The following is a 17,503-nucleotide window of genomic DNA, read 5'->3' as shown; positions in this document are numbered from 1 at the left end:
GCAGACACATTTTGTGAGAAACTGCACATATCTGCTGAGCTGAAAGCTCTATGTTAGATTACCCACTACTTTATTGCATCTGCAACATGAACGGGAATCAAAAGTTTAGACTGTGATAGGAAAACCCACACAGATGTAGGGAGAACATGAAAACTCCACACAGGCGCCATCCAGGTACGGAAAAAGTTGTTTCTGTTCATCTGGACGTAGCGTTTTCAGTGGGAGGAACATTAACTCACTCATCCAAGTGACTTCTTCAGTCTGGGGACTGACTGAAGAGTAACTTGGAATTAACCTTTTGGGAAATTTAAGCTGTGTTCAGATTTGTTGTTTTTGTTATTCTTTGCTTTATCTATGTAGTTACTGATTCGTGTAATTCATGCCCCCCATCAATAAACATTCATCCAGGCTCTAAAATATAAAAGTAAACAAAGTGATCAGAATCAGCAATGACAGTTGCAGTTTTATCAAGACTTTTAATTCTTGTTGGTTGGTCTGCGATCAAATCAAATTGATCATTCTTCTAATAAGAGTTCAGTGCTTTGTTTATAAAGGTGAAACAAATTGTGATTTAATCTTGAGTGATTGCACTACTGAGAGACAGCCTGGAAATGACAGCTTTCACAGGTGACATTTTCACCACCTATAATTTGTGGCTCTGGATGTTATGTAGATTTGCATTTCTCCACGTTTGGCTGAACAAAGAGAGCTTTAGTTGCATGGTTTCCATTGTTGTATTTTCAAAATGAAGAAGTTTGATGAAAGAAGTGGTTTCTAAATGCCAGCCTGTTTATGTGCCCTCATCAGGACCACAGTAACGCCCCACCGGCATTATAATAAATGAACGCAGGTTTCATTCAGTCTGCGTCACATCACAAATGTGGAGTGCTGAGTATTCCCATTATATAGCCACTGACAAACAGATTTGAGATTCAAAATTATTTAGCAAATTATTTAACAATAGTCAGTAAAAGTGGATGAATTTGCATTTAGCTCCTTACATAGGTCTGAGTCACACTGAAAACATCCAAACAAATATAACAGAAAATACTGAGAAAACACAAGCAAGTTCTCTACTTGTGTCCTCATTCTGATTTTGACCCTTAAACTGTCAATGGTGTGTGCGAGAGTGTGTGTGAGAGAGATTTCCATAATTTAAGTGTTATATAAGCAGTACAGGTCGTTGTGTTTGTGTGAATAACAACCAGAATGGAGCAAAGCAAATGGGAGGATAATTTACCCAAGGAAGCATGACGAATACAGTCAACCTGCACAGAGTGGTGGTGTTGAATATGCTGATAGGTGTGTATCTGGACTCTGCTCGAAACAGACAAACTTACAAATACATGTGCTTTATTCCTCGTGTCATAGTACCCCATGTCTTCTCTTTTAATAAATATTCTCGGTTGTATGTTACCTCGAATAAATAAACCTATAACATTTTTAAAATGTATCTAATTTTCCTTCTTGCGTGAAACAACAGTAACAATAAAAACTTTAAAAGGACCTGATTCCATATTTTCATTCTTGGAATCTGCTAAATTAGGATTTCATTACACACAGAATTCCAAATTATTCTCATTCATCTTGCATTGGATCTTGTCGCCATTCATCAATTAAGAAACGTGAATTTCCTCTTATCTCTGGAAGCTACCATCTTTTCTGTTGTGAACTACTCTGATAGTTTTTTATTCAGGATTCTTTTTGTACTTTATGTGTGTGTTTTATAATGTTTCTGGCTTAGGCCCTTGTATTGGTGTTGATTAAGTCTTTGCCTTCAGATCAATCCCCAGATACTTATGATTTAATAATCTTTAAGTCAGTCCCACTGATGCTGACCTGCTGACTAAGGCATCCTTCTTGATTCTCAAGTCTACCTTGATCTCCTCTGTCTTCGCCAAATTCAGGTGTAGCTTCTTGTACACCACTTCAAAAAGAAGCAGGCACCAGTAGTCCTCTAAGAGCCAACCCTCCCGACACAGCTCACAATCTCCTCTGAGAATGTCGGCCGATGACAGGATGAGTTGGACTTGGACTCTGAAGTGTAGAAGGTGAACAGCAAAGGAGATAACACAGTCCACTGGGGTGACCTGATATTACTCACCAGAGAGGGTTAGACAAACCTCTGTCGCCTCACAGACTGTGGTGTTTAACAGTTTGACTTATATGCAGATATCTGCCTGTATATCCTTCATCAGTACAGGCAAGTGGGGAAAAGGAGCTTTAGCAGCATGTGTATTATTACAATGTCTTCACTGTAATTGATGTCGGCCTTTAGTCATTCAGGTACGTGAGTCATCTCTTTTCAGAGATCACACTTATTATTTAACATTTAAAGTGATCTGAAGCAGTGATTATGCTTAAAAGTTATGAACATCTTTTGATGTTAATTTACTGGAGAGCGATAAGTTAGTTAAAAATGATTAACATTTACTCAGCGTTTCTCCATATTTGTCGTGCATTTAGTTTTGGGTGTTAATGGATGTGTTTCTAACAAATCCTACTGAAGACATATTTTCCATCGAACTACAAATAGCTCACTTTGCTTTACTTCATCAGAGCTTTTCCCCTGTTTGTTCCTTCCACCTGTACAAGATGCACTCTGTGCCGAAATACTACTCTGAGACAGAGAAAGTGAATTTGAAGGTTAGGGGAAAAAACAATCAGAGCACTGCTTGTGGTCATTGCAATCAATAACTGCACTTCTGTTTCTCCTCACTCTCTCGTATGTCTTCATTATTTGCTGTTGATTGTTGATTGTATTTAATGTTGTGTACAAATTACCTTTAATTTGGCCATGACCATTAGTACAACTGTTAATGGTTATGAAGATCACTTCAGTTTATAGCAAATACTGTGAGAGCCATGAGGAGAATATGCCCAGTTCAAAATCTACACCTAAAAATGATTGTCTGGATTTAAAATATGATATTGGGATTTTAAACATCATGTTTCTGTGTGTCTGAAACAATTTTCAGACAAAATATTTTAAAACTATTAATCTGTAGATGAGCATCTGATTTTATTCGAAAGCTATGATTCTAAGTGCTGTGTTATTGCTGTGAATTTGCTCCAAGAATTAAGTTTGCTCTGGCTAGTCTTCAGCTATGTTTAAGGCCTTTTGCCAATTAGTGCGTTCATTCTTTAATTTCCCCCAAGAAACTTGTGTGTTGATGTGTATTTTATATTGGTGCTGGACTTGCAGTATTTCTACACTAGGCACTGTTTTCCTCATTTACATTTGTTTGTGTATACTATCACACACTTCCCAGGGAAAGTTGGGTCCACCTACAAAACCACCCACTGCAGCTTAGACAATTTTTGCCCTATTCCCTTGAGTGTTTTTTGAATGCAGTTTGAAGCCTTTTTAAATTCATTTTGCACTAACACAACATCCTGTATTGCTAATGTACAGGACCTTGGTACTTAATTAACATATCAAAATTTTGATATAAATAATGAGATCTTAGGACCCGTCCATCCCGGAAGTTATCTACGCAGGATTGCAACATGACCATAAAACAACCAAAATGAAACATTCACTTTAAAGTCTCTTAAAATTTGCATTGTTATTATATGGCAAGGTTTTTGAGTCTTCAGCCAAGATATCTTGTAAGACCTATCTTCAAATTGTTGCTGAAACATCCAGAAAGATGATGACACCACAATGACCGGGAACGTTCTTGGACTATAAAGGCAAGCTAGTTTATCCTGGTGGGTGTTCTACAAAAGTAAATATGATGTCACCAAATGTTATAGATTTATGAGAACCTGAAAGAAACATCTTCCAGTAATGGTCTTGAATGTCCCAATAAATTATGTCCTCCCTATCCAAATGTTGACCAACGGGGAATAGTTGAGTAAGTTTGTTCCAGTAGTGGAAAAATCTTTCTGAGAATATGAAATTCCGAGCTAGGAAAGGACATAAAGTGGATAAAGATCTTGAGCTACCCGTCATTTCTTTGTATTTTGCTTCCAAGGAGCCAGAATTTCTTGTATTCTTTTAAAAGTGGTCTTATCCAATAAGACCACTGTTTGCTTTCTGAAGCCACTTCAAACTTTTCCTTTGGATGTTGGCTTTTTCACTCACTTACAGTCCAATCCTTGTTTGTTTGTTTAGCCACTAAAGCATAAAAAGGCATCTAAGAAGAAGAAAAACTGTAATTTTCTTTTTTTAAAAAAATCTTTGTTACTATTATCCGAAAACAGATGGATTTCATTATTATGAAGGCAATATTGTCTGACTTTAATCCACCATACAGTGCCATCTGGAAAGGATCTGATGCTTAATTTTTCAGTGTGTCAATGATCTCAAACACAGCAATGCAGAAAAGGAATACCTGGATATAAAGAAACAAACAGTAGAACACCATCAGTCATGGATTGGCCATTCCAGAGACCAGTTTGCAAATTATTGAAGCAGTACTGGAGAACAAAGTAAATTAAAGATGTTTAAGAATTAAGGTGGTCATTCAAAAGTATCAACTTTCAAATTATACTACATACTGTATTTCCATGTGTGCTTGCACATGCTTCAGTGAATCACAGGATCCATTTCTCATTTTCCAGCAAAATGTAAATGAGTGATGTAACTGACCTAATAAAAGCTAAAGAAAAAAGGAAAACTTCAAGCTATACAGAAAACTAACGAACTGTATTTTGCAGCTCATGCACTTTAAGAACTCTATAAAGATGACAGACATTTATTTTTCTGGCCTTTCTCTCCCTGTAATAAAAGTAAATGTCTTGAGGGAGTTTTAAGAGCACATTCACACTGTGTGTTTGTTTGTGTGTGTGTGTGTGTGTCCAAGAATTACTCAAGGTTTCGCAGTGATGTCTAGCCTTTACCTTATCTCCTCCCTGCTGTTTTAGAATACTTTTCTGAGTCTGGGTAATTTCCTTTGCATCAGGATAATTTCTCTCTGTTGATTGTAGGGACGTAAAATATGGGCAATTTCATCAAATTGTGCCAATCTGCAGTTGAGACAGAATGCTGTTGGCTGTTGCATCAATCCGTCTGCTGCTGACTGCCTTGGTTTGGAGGCGAGTGGATGTCAGGGTTGTTGTACATCATTTATAGTGGGGTTTGCTGGGTGAACTGCAGCATCAAGAGTCAGCTAAAATGATCCATGGATGCTGTTTAGCAGCTGATTGTGGTGCTTGACTTTCCTGTTAGTGGAATACAAAAAATTAAACTCTCAACGGATACCAAGGAAGTGGTTACATGTGTGAGAGATTATTGTGAAACACACAAAAAAGGCACATCTGAGTCTTTGACAGTGGTACAGTATAAGCCAGGAATCAGAGAAGCTGTAGGCTTTTTTGTTAGCTGTGTAATTTGGGAGTATTTCATGCTTTTGAAAATAGGGTTAGCACACTATCTGCTTTGCTTGAGCGGTGTGTTACTGGAGAATTCCTAAGTGGGCTAGCTGGCTGTAAATTGGGTCACTGCTGAATTAAACACCAGTGCTTTCTGTGCTTCTTCACTGCTGCACCAGAGAAGGCCAGGTTAGAAATAGTCATGACCACAGAGTCTAAATTCACAGTTGAGCCCTGGTGGACAGGGAGAGTGGGACTATGAACACAAGAAGTGGCATTTTAGAAGTTCGCCTCAAACAAACACGCCTTCTGTCATGGAAAGGTTATGCCAAGCGTCACCAAAAGAAGGCTATTTGTGAAGGCGTTTCTGAGTCACAATCATTTTGTGCAGCAGAAATCGACATGGAAGAACATCTGAGAGGCAACGGCTACTTTGTTGCTCTAACAAGGATCTGGAAAAAAGGAAGGCTGAAAGATATGGAGACACTTAATGGGGAGAAAAGCATAAGAAGGCATGAGATGGGCCAGAAAGAGTGTAAGTGGCTGCAGAGTTCCTGCAAGTTTTTTGACAGTTTGAAACAGGCTCGAGTTTTGACCACCACTCAGAAAAAAAGACTGCATATGGTTCTCAAAACAAACTAACAGAGAGTGCAACTGACTGTGCCAGAGTGGAAGAGAGCCAAAAAAGAAACCAAACAAAAACTAGCGGCAGAAGAATGAAGTAGGGAATAAAAAATAGATGCATCTTGATTTAAAATAAGAAATTCATAAACACATACTTCCCTAATCATGAAACTGAGAAATAGCAAAGGGGAATTGTGAGGCAGACTTAAGAGCCAAGAGCAGCACATTTGAATTCAAGCCTTTATAAGGCTGCAGTCCTCTTGTCCCTGAGCTTTCTCAGTACTCCGCAGTGGTCCCCATGGCTCAACCTGCTGTATCCAGTCAGCCACACTCAAGGACAAACACACTTAGAGGGCAAGGGAATTAATATTTGATATAGCTATGCATCATGTGGTGAGACAGTCAGGAATACAGGACTAGCAAGCAAAGACAGGATAGAGCCAATGCCATGAATAACCACTCCCTACTAACTAAAACAAATTTAAACTGCTGGTTGAAACAATGCTTACAGCTAATTTTACTAAGTTGCGCTGGATCAAAGTTTTATTTCATTTTTGAAACGTTCCCACAGAACTTTTTGATGACTGTAGCTGTCCGTTGCTTTTTATGCTATTCTTGTTTGTACAGTAGCATCTAATCTACTGTACAAACAGTAGATTACATGCTAATAATACCAAGTGGTGGGGATAAAAGTGGCAGAAATGGATGCCTCATAAGTAATTGTGCAACCAGGAGGATGCCTTGGGACAGAGGATGGATGGATAAATGGATGGATTCATTGAAAATTCAGAAATCTTGAGCATCCTTAGCAATTTTTTTAACAAATCTTTGCAAAACTGAATATGAAGCTATTTCTTTTGCTAACAATCGATGCTATAGGCTTACCTGGGGATAAATGGTTACAAAACTGTGCCACTTTTTGTGGATAGAAAATTAAATCCTTCAATATTATATCTAGTCAGAATATTACAAAGACCAGGAGTTATCCATATTTTTTTCTTCTAGACTTTGTTTTATTGGATGTTATATAAGAAGGCTAGAAATCCAGTACTGTTGAGTGCTTTGGTTATCAGTGCAGCCCCAAAAGGCCTTGGGGTTTTGAAACATAATCGCCATTGTGTGCTTACTAAAGTGCAACACAGACAGACAGCAAGGATTCATCTGAAGGTTTTTAGCAGACTGGAGTGCATGCTGGATTGATTTTACAGCAGCTCGGGAAAGGACTGAAGGCAGTCATCATGCCAAGGATGTATGAACGTGGACGTCAGTGCGGCAAAGCAAACTGGTATTAAACTGCTGCTGATTCACAGGTAGCTGATACTGTTGGGTTAACAGTATCAGAGTAATTATCAAGCAGTGATTTCATTTTTCAAATGGCAGACACAGGACTGTTTTTGACTGTTTTGAGTACAAGTTAAAGTTCTGATGAAGAGTTTGACTGGGGCTGAAGTACTGAAAAAAATGACTGAATGACTATCTCCAGGTCAGCAGAGGAGAACAGTGGTTTGATTTTGGAGATGGTTATCAGCTGAACAAAAACCATCTCCACCAGCTTCAGCTTATTGTCACAGAGATAAGCTCGGAGTCAGAATTTACAGATGGTGGTTTTTGGGCTCTGCTTTATGAATAAGAGTAACGGCAAGACTGAAAACAATCAAAAGTTAAATGTCATGCTAAGACACTGGGGGATGATATTTATATTTCACGGTGGTGCAGATTTATATAAAAAGGAAAACCCTATTCACTTCAATGCACTAAAGAAAAATGCCCCAGGATCCACTTAATCAGGACAAATTAACCTCAGGGTAATAAGCTGGGATTTTTCACTCTGGACCAAAGCATCCTCTCGGTCAAGCGACTGGCTAACCCCCGTCATCCCCAGTGCTGCAACATGTCAAACCCAGGACAAAAAAAACAATGTCACTAAAATTTAATCCGTATAACTTGGAACTATTTAAACTCTCCAGATGCCATCGGGAACAAATGTTGGTTATAAAAGAGATCCGGTGGGATGAAGGTATTATTATGCAGTATTGTAGTTTAGAGCTGTAGCAGGTTGCAGTAATGACCTGTAATTTCACTTTATCTCCTTCCATCCTCTTTAGAAGCAGCAGACAGGCTGCAGTTTATATGCTTCTTTAATCAGACACGTCCTCTTAATATTATTTAACACTGTTTTTGCAATTACAAATAAATGTCCTCATAGCTTTGATGGTGCCGTACTTCCTGCAGATGACGGGAAGCTGTCTCTGGATGAGTTCCAAGCATTCTTCTCAGATGGCACGCTGAATGAAGAGGAGCTGGAGAAGCTATTTCACACCATTGACTCTGATAACACCAGGTCAGCACCATTACTGCACGCCTGTTCGTGTGCGTGTTTGCCTGCAGCATGCACCGTGCATCCATAGCAGCATGAAATAAAAATGAATACAGTAAATTTACATGTGTGTGCGTGTTTTCGTGCTCGCTTGGCCATGTTTTTTGTTTAACTTCCATCAATTATGAAAGTCCATAAGATGCACGCGAGTGCTTTCCTGCTGCACCACATCAGTTCTGCTTTTTCTTATGTGTGCATGCTTAGGTAAGATGTATATAATTTACCCTGCAGTGAGGAAATGTCACATCCACCTCTGAAAGCTCCTTTTATGCAGGCCCTTTTGGACCAGAGCCCTTTGCATTAAATGACACTTTTAAATATAAAAATGCCAAAATAATAAAAGGGAAAGAGAAACAGGAGCAGACATGAAGGGGAAGCAGCATAAAAACAGAGGAAAGTCATTGTTACCTGTTTTTACATCTTTGCCTTTCTATTCATCTCTCTCCTCAAGACATTAACCTCTTTACAGCTACTCCCAAGATGTTTTATTTTGATTCTCATTGAATCAATTTATGACCCTTCATAATCAGCCAGTCAGCTCAGAAGAAGCATGCTGACACAGTGGGATCTGAGTAATCAGAAGTCTAGCTCTGTTAATTTACACAACCTCCCAGTCCTGCAGGCCCTCAAATAAAATGAAACCAGGCAGAACAAAAGCTGACCTTTATCATTTTTGTAGAATTGAATTAGGTTTAATATACAAATCCTCCACCCTGGCTCAGGTTTTTTACATCAGCGCAATAAGTGGTCCAAGCAACAGCCCACCGTCTCTTTGACGTCAGTGACATTGCCACTTGGATATGGGCTCACTTTATCAATCTTACTTGCTGCAGAGAATGCACTCAGAAAATGCTCTACTCATTAGGGTTAAGTAGATTTGGTGGTTGCATGCCAGGCCTTAGCATCATCATGTGACAGCAGATAGGGTTATTGATTGGTCCGAATAAAAGGAGAAACTCTATAAGCATTTCCTGTGTGAAGCAAGATGTTGATGGATGCAAATGAGAGACTGAGCGTTGTTCTGCCTCCAGCTGTTCGTCTTCCTCTGTCACTCTTTTGGTCTCTTCCCATTTCTCTTTATCCTTCTTCACTATCAGGCTGTTTTCTGAGCTTTCTGTCATGCTCTTCAAGCTTTCATCCTTCTATCACTCAACTCATCAACGCTCTCTCTCCTCATCCTCTCCATCTGTCACTCATTCCCCTTCTCCTGCCCTTTCAGGCTTCAAATCTTCCCTGCACAAGTCTCAGTCAGTTTCACATGCTTTTTCCCCGTGAACCGACGAGGCAGAACGAAAACTCCTGCGGTCTTTTTTTAGAACATAATTGCACAAAATGCAGGAAGACACTCACCTGCACATCAGAGTAATTGAGTTATTCAGTTTGTTCAAAAGCACTTGAAGAAATCTGGAGTTACTCTGGTCATTATAACAAAAACATATATTTCTATTTATCTGCCTTTACCCACATGCAGTACAGTTTCATCATCAGATGGTGAGTGCGAGGGTGGACATCCTGCCAATTTTTGGTGCACCAACTGCACATGTGCCCCAAGCCGGGGACTTCAATCACCCTTCAAACAAGTATAACAGTAATAACTACTCGACTATTATGGTCCGGGTCCACAGCAGAGTATAATCAAAGCTTTACTGTTTCAGCCACCACCATGCTGTTTATTTGGTGTTAGATGTTACCAAATTTGGAAAAGAGTAAGTGGAGTCTTAATTTATCAGCTAAGATTGGATGACTACTTTTAATTAGCGCTAAGTAACAGAATTATAGTGCGTTTTACAAAAATCTTGGATGGTCTCAAACACAAAGCATGCTGTATTAAATTTAGTATTTTTCTTTGTTTTCATTCTATTTTCAGCAATTTATTTCACAAACTAGGAAGTTACTTAGTCACGTATTGGAAACTGGAAGAAGCTCTGCTTGACAAACAGTGTCATGACAAATCCAAATGACCAAAAGCATAATTTTCTGCATGTTAATGTTCAGTTAAAATAAGTACTAACAAGTCTTTTATAGGCAAATATCCCCTAAACATCCCTAAAAGGGAATAGCCAAAGTTGGTGCAGATGTCCTAAAAACCTTTTGATACAGGTTTTAAACTATTAGACCAGAACACCTCTTAATAAAAACTGAACTTGTACAGCTGATGGAGTTAAGCTTTAATATGCACAGCCTCATATCAGCGTGTTTCATTGTCTTCACGTCTTCAGTGGATGTTGTGAAATCTAAAAACAAACTGGCACTTAATAAGGTGGAATCTCAAGTACAGTGAAATTCATTACTAACTCAATAGGCGGCTGCATCACTTGCGGAGAACAACATAATTACTGGTTTACTCTCTCTTTGAAAACACACCCTGCATCTGGAACTAGCATTTGGATAGTAAACAATCTTTCGTTTCGTTTTAACCAGCAAAAATGTTGGAACAACTTTATAACACTCAGTACACAGACATCCCTAAATTCTGTTTAAGCTGCATATGCTGTGCGCAAACATGAAAATGCATTTATTGTTGGTTAAAACCAGATTTTTGGTTGCCATTACTAAAGCCCATCTGTCACAACGAAGGATCAGGATTCATCCTGGCAGAAACACTGTGTGCAAATACTTAATAAAATAAAGCAGAGCCTATTAAATGAGGCTGCTGAACAAGGCTCAACAGAACGTATGCTGTTTGAAATATTCAAATTACATTTTTTTGACTGTTTTTAACACTTCGTTTCTCATTATGTTTGTGGACTTGCTGAGCAGTGATTTATTATCACAATGAAGAGGTGGACAGATGGAGTGTTTCTGCCTATCTCTTCCACTAAGCCACAGTTCATCCGTCATCACTTGCATCTCATCCATCTTTTGGATGGATCGTCCTTCTTCCTTCATTTCCACCTTTCTTCCATCCTTTTTCTGTCCCACCCCACTTCTCTCCTGGTCAGTCAACAGCGAAAGTCTTCTTTGAAGCAGTGAAGAATTCATTGCCAAATGAGTCCCCACGCAGTGAACGGAGCGTGAATGATGGCGGTGGATTGATTCAGACTCCTGCCACAGTCTTGTTAGATCCCTCTCTGCTTGCCAAGCTCTTTTTGTATGTGTGACTGCATGCAAAACAACTTTCCTCTGTTTCTGACCCTGCTCTTCTCCATTCTTTTCCTTTCTTCCTATCTCCCTTTCCTTTCTTTCCTTCTTCTGCTCCTTTGCTATGCTGTGATAGTAATGTTGACACTAAGGAACTCTGCGGTAAGTAGACTGCTGACACACACTCACACACACACACAAGCACGCACTTACTTCCCTGCCACTGCCCTCATTCCCTCTCTTATCCATTATTAAAAATACTTGCCTGTTGAAATGCAAAATATTTTTTTAAATATAGGATATTAAATCAGCTACTTTGGGCTAACCATTGCAAATTATTTTATGACTCTGTGTAAAACAGACTACTTTGCTAAGCACATGGGAGATTATGAGGGAGTTCTGGCTTCTCTGGAAACGCTCAACCTTTCCATCCTCAAAGCCATGGACTTCACCAAACGGGTAAGAGGTGTGTGTGTGTGTGTGTGTGTGTGTGTGTGTGTGTGTGTGTGTGTGTGTGTGTGTGTGTGTGTGTGTGTGTGTCAGTGTCAAAAAGAGAGCTGGATGGTGGGTAGTAACAATATTGCAGTGACAACATGCAAGTTGATCTGAAAGAACTTTTTGAATGAATGTTCAAATGTTTATTCGATGTCACTAAATCACAACAAGAGTACAAAACCACAGTGTTAGTTTTTTTTCTGTGACATGAAGCCCATGAAAGGCTTTAGCCTTGTGGGAAGGTAAATTAAAAAAACAGTGTAAAATTGATAAATAAGTGACAACTATTAACAAATAAAGGAAAAATGCTGTGTAACTGTGAAAAAGGCTCCACTGCTTAATTATTATTATAGTTAAATTATAAGTTAATATAAGATTTTTAAATGAGTTTTACTTACCTCTGGAACAGATCAAGTCTGGATTAAAATAAATTTGTTTCCCAAAATCTCTCGAGTAGGGGTGACGAGTACAAAGTTGATATGACTCGTGCAAACAACAATCACATGGGTCATTAAATGTGTTAAGTGCAGGCTTACAACCCGGCCTCATCTTACAGTATTGCCAAGCAGTGTGTTCTTGCAATTATAGAATTTGAAACCTGAGTGCAGCAGCTGGAGGTTCCTTGGGTTGTGTTGTAGCAGACAATGGCTGACAGATGTCAGAAGATGAACACACAACTCTTCTGTGCCTGAAAAGCTGTCTACACTAATAAGTGCGCTTTTTCCAAGGGTGGAAGCTGTGTGTTTTCACATGACCATTTAAATGTAAGTCAGTGCATATTGAGTATTTATTGATTGAGTGTCGATGTGTGTGTATTTGTTTGTTTAAAGTGTTCTGTATGCCTTATTCTCTGTGTGTGTATGTGTGTGTTGTGAAGTGTGTCAAAATAATGACAAGTTCTTCCCGTACAGAGCCACTGGTTTCGCAGTCAACCGGTTTAGATTGTGTGCATCTTTGAGTGTGTGTGTCTGCATGGCAGCTAGAGAACAGTAATGCATTATCCCAGATTCACCCATGCACTATATATAGCAGCTGCTCCAAAGCTCCAAAGCTCCAGTCTCATCCATGTCCGTGGGTTCTGCTCGTGTGTGTGTGTGTGTGTGTGTGTGTGTGCATGCATTAGCATGTGTGTGTGAGAGAGTTTATATCTCTATCCACCAGCAGTCTTTATCTTTCTTTCAGCTGCGGGCCATTCAGCAACCCCGAACACACACACACACGTTTCCCTTCTTCCCACAGGCTAGTTTCTCTCTAATGTGCAGCCATTGTTTAATCAATCAGTGGAGTCTGTCTCATGTTTTATTGCTGTATCGCTTGTGTTCGCTCTTCTTCTCAACCTCAAGTCAACTCTCCTCTCCACTGTACTGCATGCAGACACATACATGTATACACTTTCAGTCTATTCTCTCTCTGATATCATTAGATTGCCTTTAGCGGGTAGTAAAGCTCCAACAGTGCTGTGTAGGGAGTTGACTAGCTCAAGGAGTTGAGTGGCCAAACTGAAGCTCAGACACTGCTGACAACTTAAAAATTGATGGACATTCTGAGTGTGTGTGTGTGTGTGTGCATGTCTTTTTAATGGCAAAGCTACCACATGCTTTGCTGCAGAGAGAGAAATGGAAATTGGAGGCCAATGTTTTGTTGTTTAAAAGCAATGTGGAGGCTGCAGCTGTCACTCAGACGTTCATTTATTTATATATTTTTTGTTGCAGCCCCCTCTGTTTTCTCTGCCTCTCAGTTCACTCTTTGTTTTTCTCAAAATCAGCTCTTTTTTTGTCAAACTAATGTGAGGTTGTGTTAATAATTTTTGTTACAGTGTGAAACAAACAAGCCAACCAGAAGGATTTTTCTAGAACCAGACATGTGGGACGTGCAGTAGAATTAGATTTGCATATTTTTGGACATTGTTCTTTCTTTTAGCTTTTTTTGTCATAATATTTCAGGATAAGGTATATTATGAACACTGTCTTAAGGTGCAGACTGTCAATTTTAATTTGAGGGTTTAGCAACAGTAGTGCACTCACAGGTGAGGAATTGTAGCTATTGTTAAACAGAGTACCCTTTTTTTCATTTGCTCAAATGAAATTGGATAAATTCTCATAGATTTGTCATTCATTTTTTGTGTCAACAATCCTTTAAATTACATTCAATAACTGCTAGAAGTTGTGAATCTACAGACATTATCATGAGAAAAATACTTTCTGAGCCTCATATGGCATAAAATTCAAAGTGTCCAACATCTTTTACAACATCTTACAACATACGAGGCTTTAGCACTGTGCAATCTAATTTGGCATTCATTTTTTATGCAATATTTGTGAGACAGGGTTGAAAATATATGTGAAAACTCTTTAACACCCAGAGTTGTAAAAGATTGTCTTTCAGCAACTTTACAGGGAAACCCTTGAACTGGTTTTGTGTTTGGCATTCTCAAACATTCAAAAAAAGGTCAAATGTAATTTTATCCAACTCCTGCACGAGTCTGATCTCACTTCACATCATTTGAGCAACACTTTAAATGCTTCATACCAAGTCAGTTCTGGTTTCAGCAGCAGTTTATCAGGTCCTCAGTAAATGTCTGAGTGCACTGTCTGAGTGCTAGCCCACAAGTAGGGATAAGAGCCTGTAAGTGTGGTAGTGATAGCAGCATACTGTATACAGCGTTTTTCAGCTGAAGCTTGTAAAAAGAGCTCCAGTGATGTTGATTTCTTCATTTCCTCCTGCACTTGTAGTGTAATTCAAACACCCAGCAGACTGTTTTATTTTTAATTTCATTTTAGATAAAAAAAAGCCAACAGCCACATGAAACCTGGAGTAAGTCTATGCGGATGTGAGGAGGTGGAGTGGGCAGGGCTAGAAGACAGAGCGTGATATTACTTTGAGCAGAGGGCTGTAGCCTGAGTCTTGGCCTTTTAGAGCCCACTGAGAATTGATTAGCTCTCAATCTACCTCAATGAATATGGACACAGAGAAAAAAATAGTGCGGAGGTAGGCTTTGTACTTACCCACTGCACTGTACTTTAAAGCACTTGTTTGGCACCTGAAGGCGGTTCGCAGTAAGAATAAAATGGATCTCAGCTGATTATTCAGCTGAAATTTATACTCCGGCAGTATTGGCTCTGCTGTGGTGTAAAAGCCTTCTCAAGTCTTTGCAATGGAGCATAAGATAAGTAATATTAGAGTGGAGGCTAAATCACGTTACAGTGCCCAGTGTATTATCTGTATAATTTTATAGGCCATATTCTTTATGCAAAGATATAAATCACCTGAATATGTGTCCCCTGAGAAAAAGTTTGGTATCGTCAGCTGCAAATGACAGCTGGATAAACTGATACCCCATGTGTATGTGTGCTTGTGTGTGTGTGTGTGTGTGTGTGTGTGTGTGTGTGTGTGCGCGTGCGTGCGTGCGTGCGTGCGTGTGTGTGTGTGTGTGTGTGTGTGTGTGTGTGTGTGTGTGTGTGTGTGTGTGTGAGACTCATCCTCCCAGTCTTTCTCCCTTAGGGACAAGCAATAGATTGGTAATTCATGCAGACGTGATATTTTCATTCACTTGTCACATGTAGACTTCATCACTACGATTGTCAGTTAATGGAAACAGTCACTGCTGCCCGTCTTAAGAGACTGCCAAGTTTCTGTGAATGAGCTGATCACAAAGTAATTAGTATTGATTTATAAAATGAAATCACTTCTGACCTCACATCAAATCACCCCAGGTATTAAGGGTAATTTCCCTGCTAATCCACAAAGGAGAAAAGAGCAGTTATTCAAAAGGCATAATTATCAGTAGATGGTGAGATAACTCAAGCAGCTCAAAAGACGATTAAACTGCATGATGTTTTCTGTATGCTAGCTGTTAATGTTTATTCCATACACATTTGAGGGACTTTTTTATGCATTGTAAAAAGCTTAATTTACATATATAATAGTAAGAGAAATATTTGTGCCTGTTTTAGATTAATGGTATGAGCCTTAAGTCCATATTTCCTGTGTTACGAAGGTAGTTCTTGCACCAGGTTTGATCACCACGGTGATTGTGTTTAACACGTGACCTGGTCCGGTGCATGTTATGTTCAGTTTTGGTTTAAAATTGGCCCGATCTGCCATGTTTTCACTGCATATTTTATTTGGTGTCATATACATATTTTTTCTGAAGTAATACATTTTACATGTGCAACTTATTTATCTCAGCTAAAAAGTTACAGCAGCACAAACGCTGCATGTGTTGAGCTGGTGGTTCTTGATTCTAGTACTGCTAAGTCTCTTTTACACTTGTTTGAATTGCAGCTCATAAATCGATCAGTTACATTTGTAGGCTGTTTATCACCAAGAATATTCAGTCAGTGAAATTTATTTCACATTTATCTGGCAACAACACAGAGTGATTTAGACTATGGAAGTGCCAGAAGAGAACACACTAGCCACCTGTATTGTTTAAGTTATATAATTTAAAGTGGCATAGGTCAAATGTGCAGAAATAACACTGAGAGCACCAAGAGTGCAGCGAGCAGTAAAAGAAACACAGCTTAAGACAATTAAATTTGGTTTTCCGATCAACTGATCATAAATTCACAACATAAAGAGGCATCTGCACCATTACTCTTGTGACTTTCAGCACCAGTGTTGCATTTGACTGTTAGATTTTTCATAATCTTTATAAATCTCTATCAGCAGTCCCTCTGATAAGGTCTCTGATTAGAGTAGGCGTAGTTCAATTGATCCATTTTGTGCAGAAGAAGAGTCAAATTGCATCAAACGCCTCGTTTTATGTGAGAGTACTGAAGGAGCTTTAAGGTTTTGACGAGCCAGCTAACACAAAGAAGTCCTGCTATGTTGAATTTCCTTTGTAGCATGCCTCTCTAGTCTTCGGCATAATATCTCTTACCTGCCTGTGTGACACCAGTTAATGGGACTGTCAGGTTTTTTAATGATCTGTGGTTTCTTTTATAAATCTTTTGCTATTCTTTCTTTGGGAAAAAAAACTTGAGAAAGCACAATCTTCATCTGTCTTGTGGTCTGTGTGAGTTTATTTTCAGTCTGCCTTTCAGGTTACTTGCTTTTTTTATTTTGAAGGTTGGCTCCTTTTTCCCATTTTTACTTCCCGCCGTTGTTCTTTTCCCCACTCTCATTAGTGTCGTAGTTCACCTGTTGCTCTCCTTCATGTTGTTTGTTTTCTTCTGCTGCCTCCTGATTTTTTTTTTTGGATCGTTCCTGCTTGATTTTTGGATCATATTAGTTCAGTGGGCTTTCTTCTCTCATTGCGCAGCACCTTTATTGTTAAGTCCTTTTAAAGTTCCTTGGTTTGTTTGTTTGTTTGTTTTTTCCCCATCCATCTGCTGTTTCCTGTTGTCTGCATACTGGGTCCTCCTGTGAGAAATAATAAACAAATTGTGACAGAGACACAATGGAGATATTCTCTGCTACAGCGAATCAAAATGATAATCCTATTATCAGAGGATGACTGCAGTCATTTATGAGCCAACTTACACAAGTGATGTTAATCCAATTCTTTTTATTTTTAACTCAGTGTAACACAATTGTTTTTAGTAAATTTATTGTTAAAATATATCACAATGCAAACGCTCACATATCACATTAGTCCCTAGCAGA

General features: G+C 39.0%; 1 protein-coding gene across 1 annotated transcript in view; it reads left to right on the top strand.

The window, feature by feature from the left end:
* The window catches only part of necab2 (N-terminal EF-hand calcium binding protein 2), a 165,695-nt gene that overhangs the window by 38,072 nt on the left and 110,120 nt on the right, over positions 1-17,503 (top strand). The window contains exons 3-5 of the mRNA XM_085414689.1: positions 8,176-8,284; positions 11,538-11,563; positions 11,763-11,860. Coding sequence (XP_085270815.1) covers positions 8,176-8,284; positions 11,538-11,563; positions 11,763-11,860 — 233 coding nt within the window. The remainder of the gene's footprint in view (positions 1-8,175; positions 8,285-11,537; positions 11,564-11,762; positions 11,861-17,503) is intronic.

The sequence above is a fragment of the Rhamphochromis longiceps genome, linkage group LG7 (assembly GCF_057381845.1).
Source record: "Rhamphochromis longiceps isolate RC_006_pf linkage group LG7, R_longiceps_female_GT1.1, whole genome shotgun sequence".
Taxonomy (NCBI): domain Eukaryota; kingdom Metazoa; phylum Chordata; class Actinopteri; order Cichliformes; family Cichlidae; genus Rhamphochromis; species Rhamphochromis longiceps.
The sequence above is the reverse complement of the archived record's forward strand: the minus strand, read 5'-3'. Positions and strand labels throughout refer to the sequence as shown.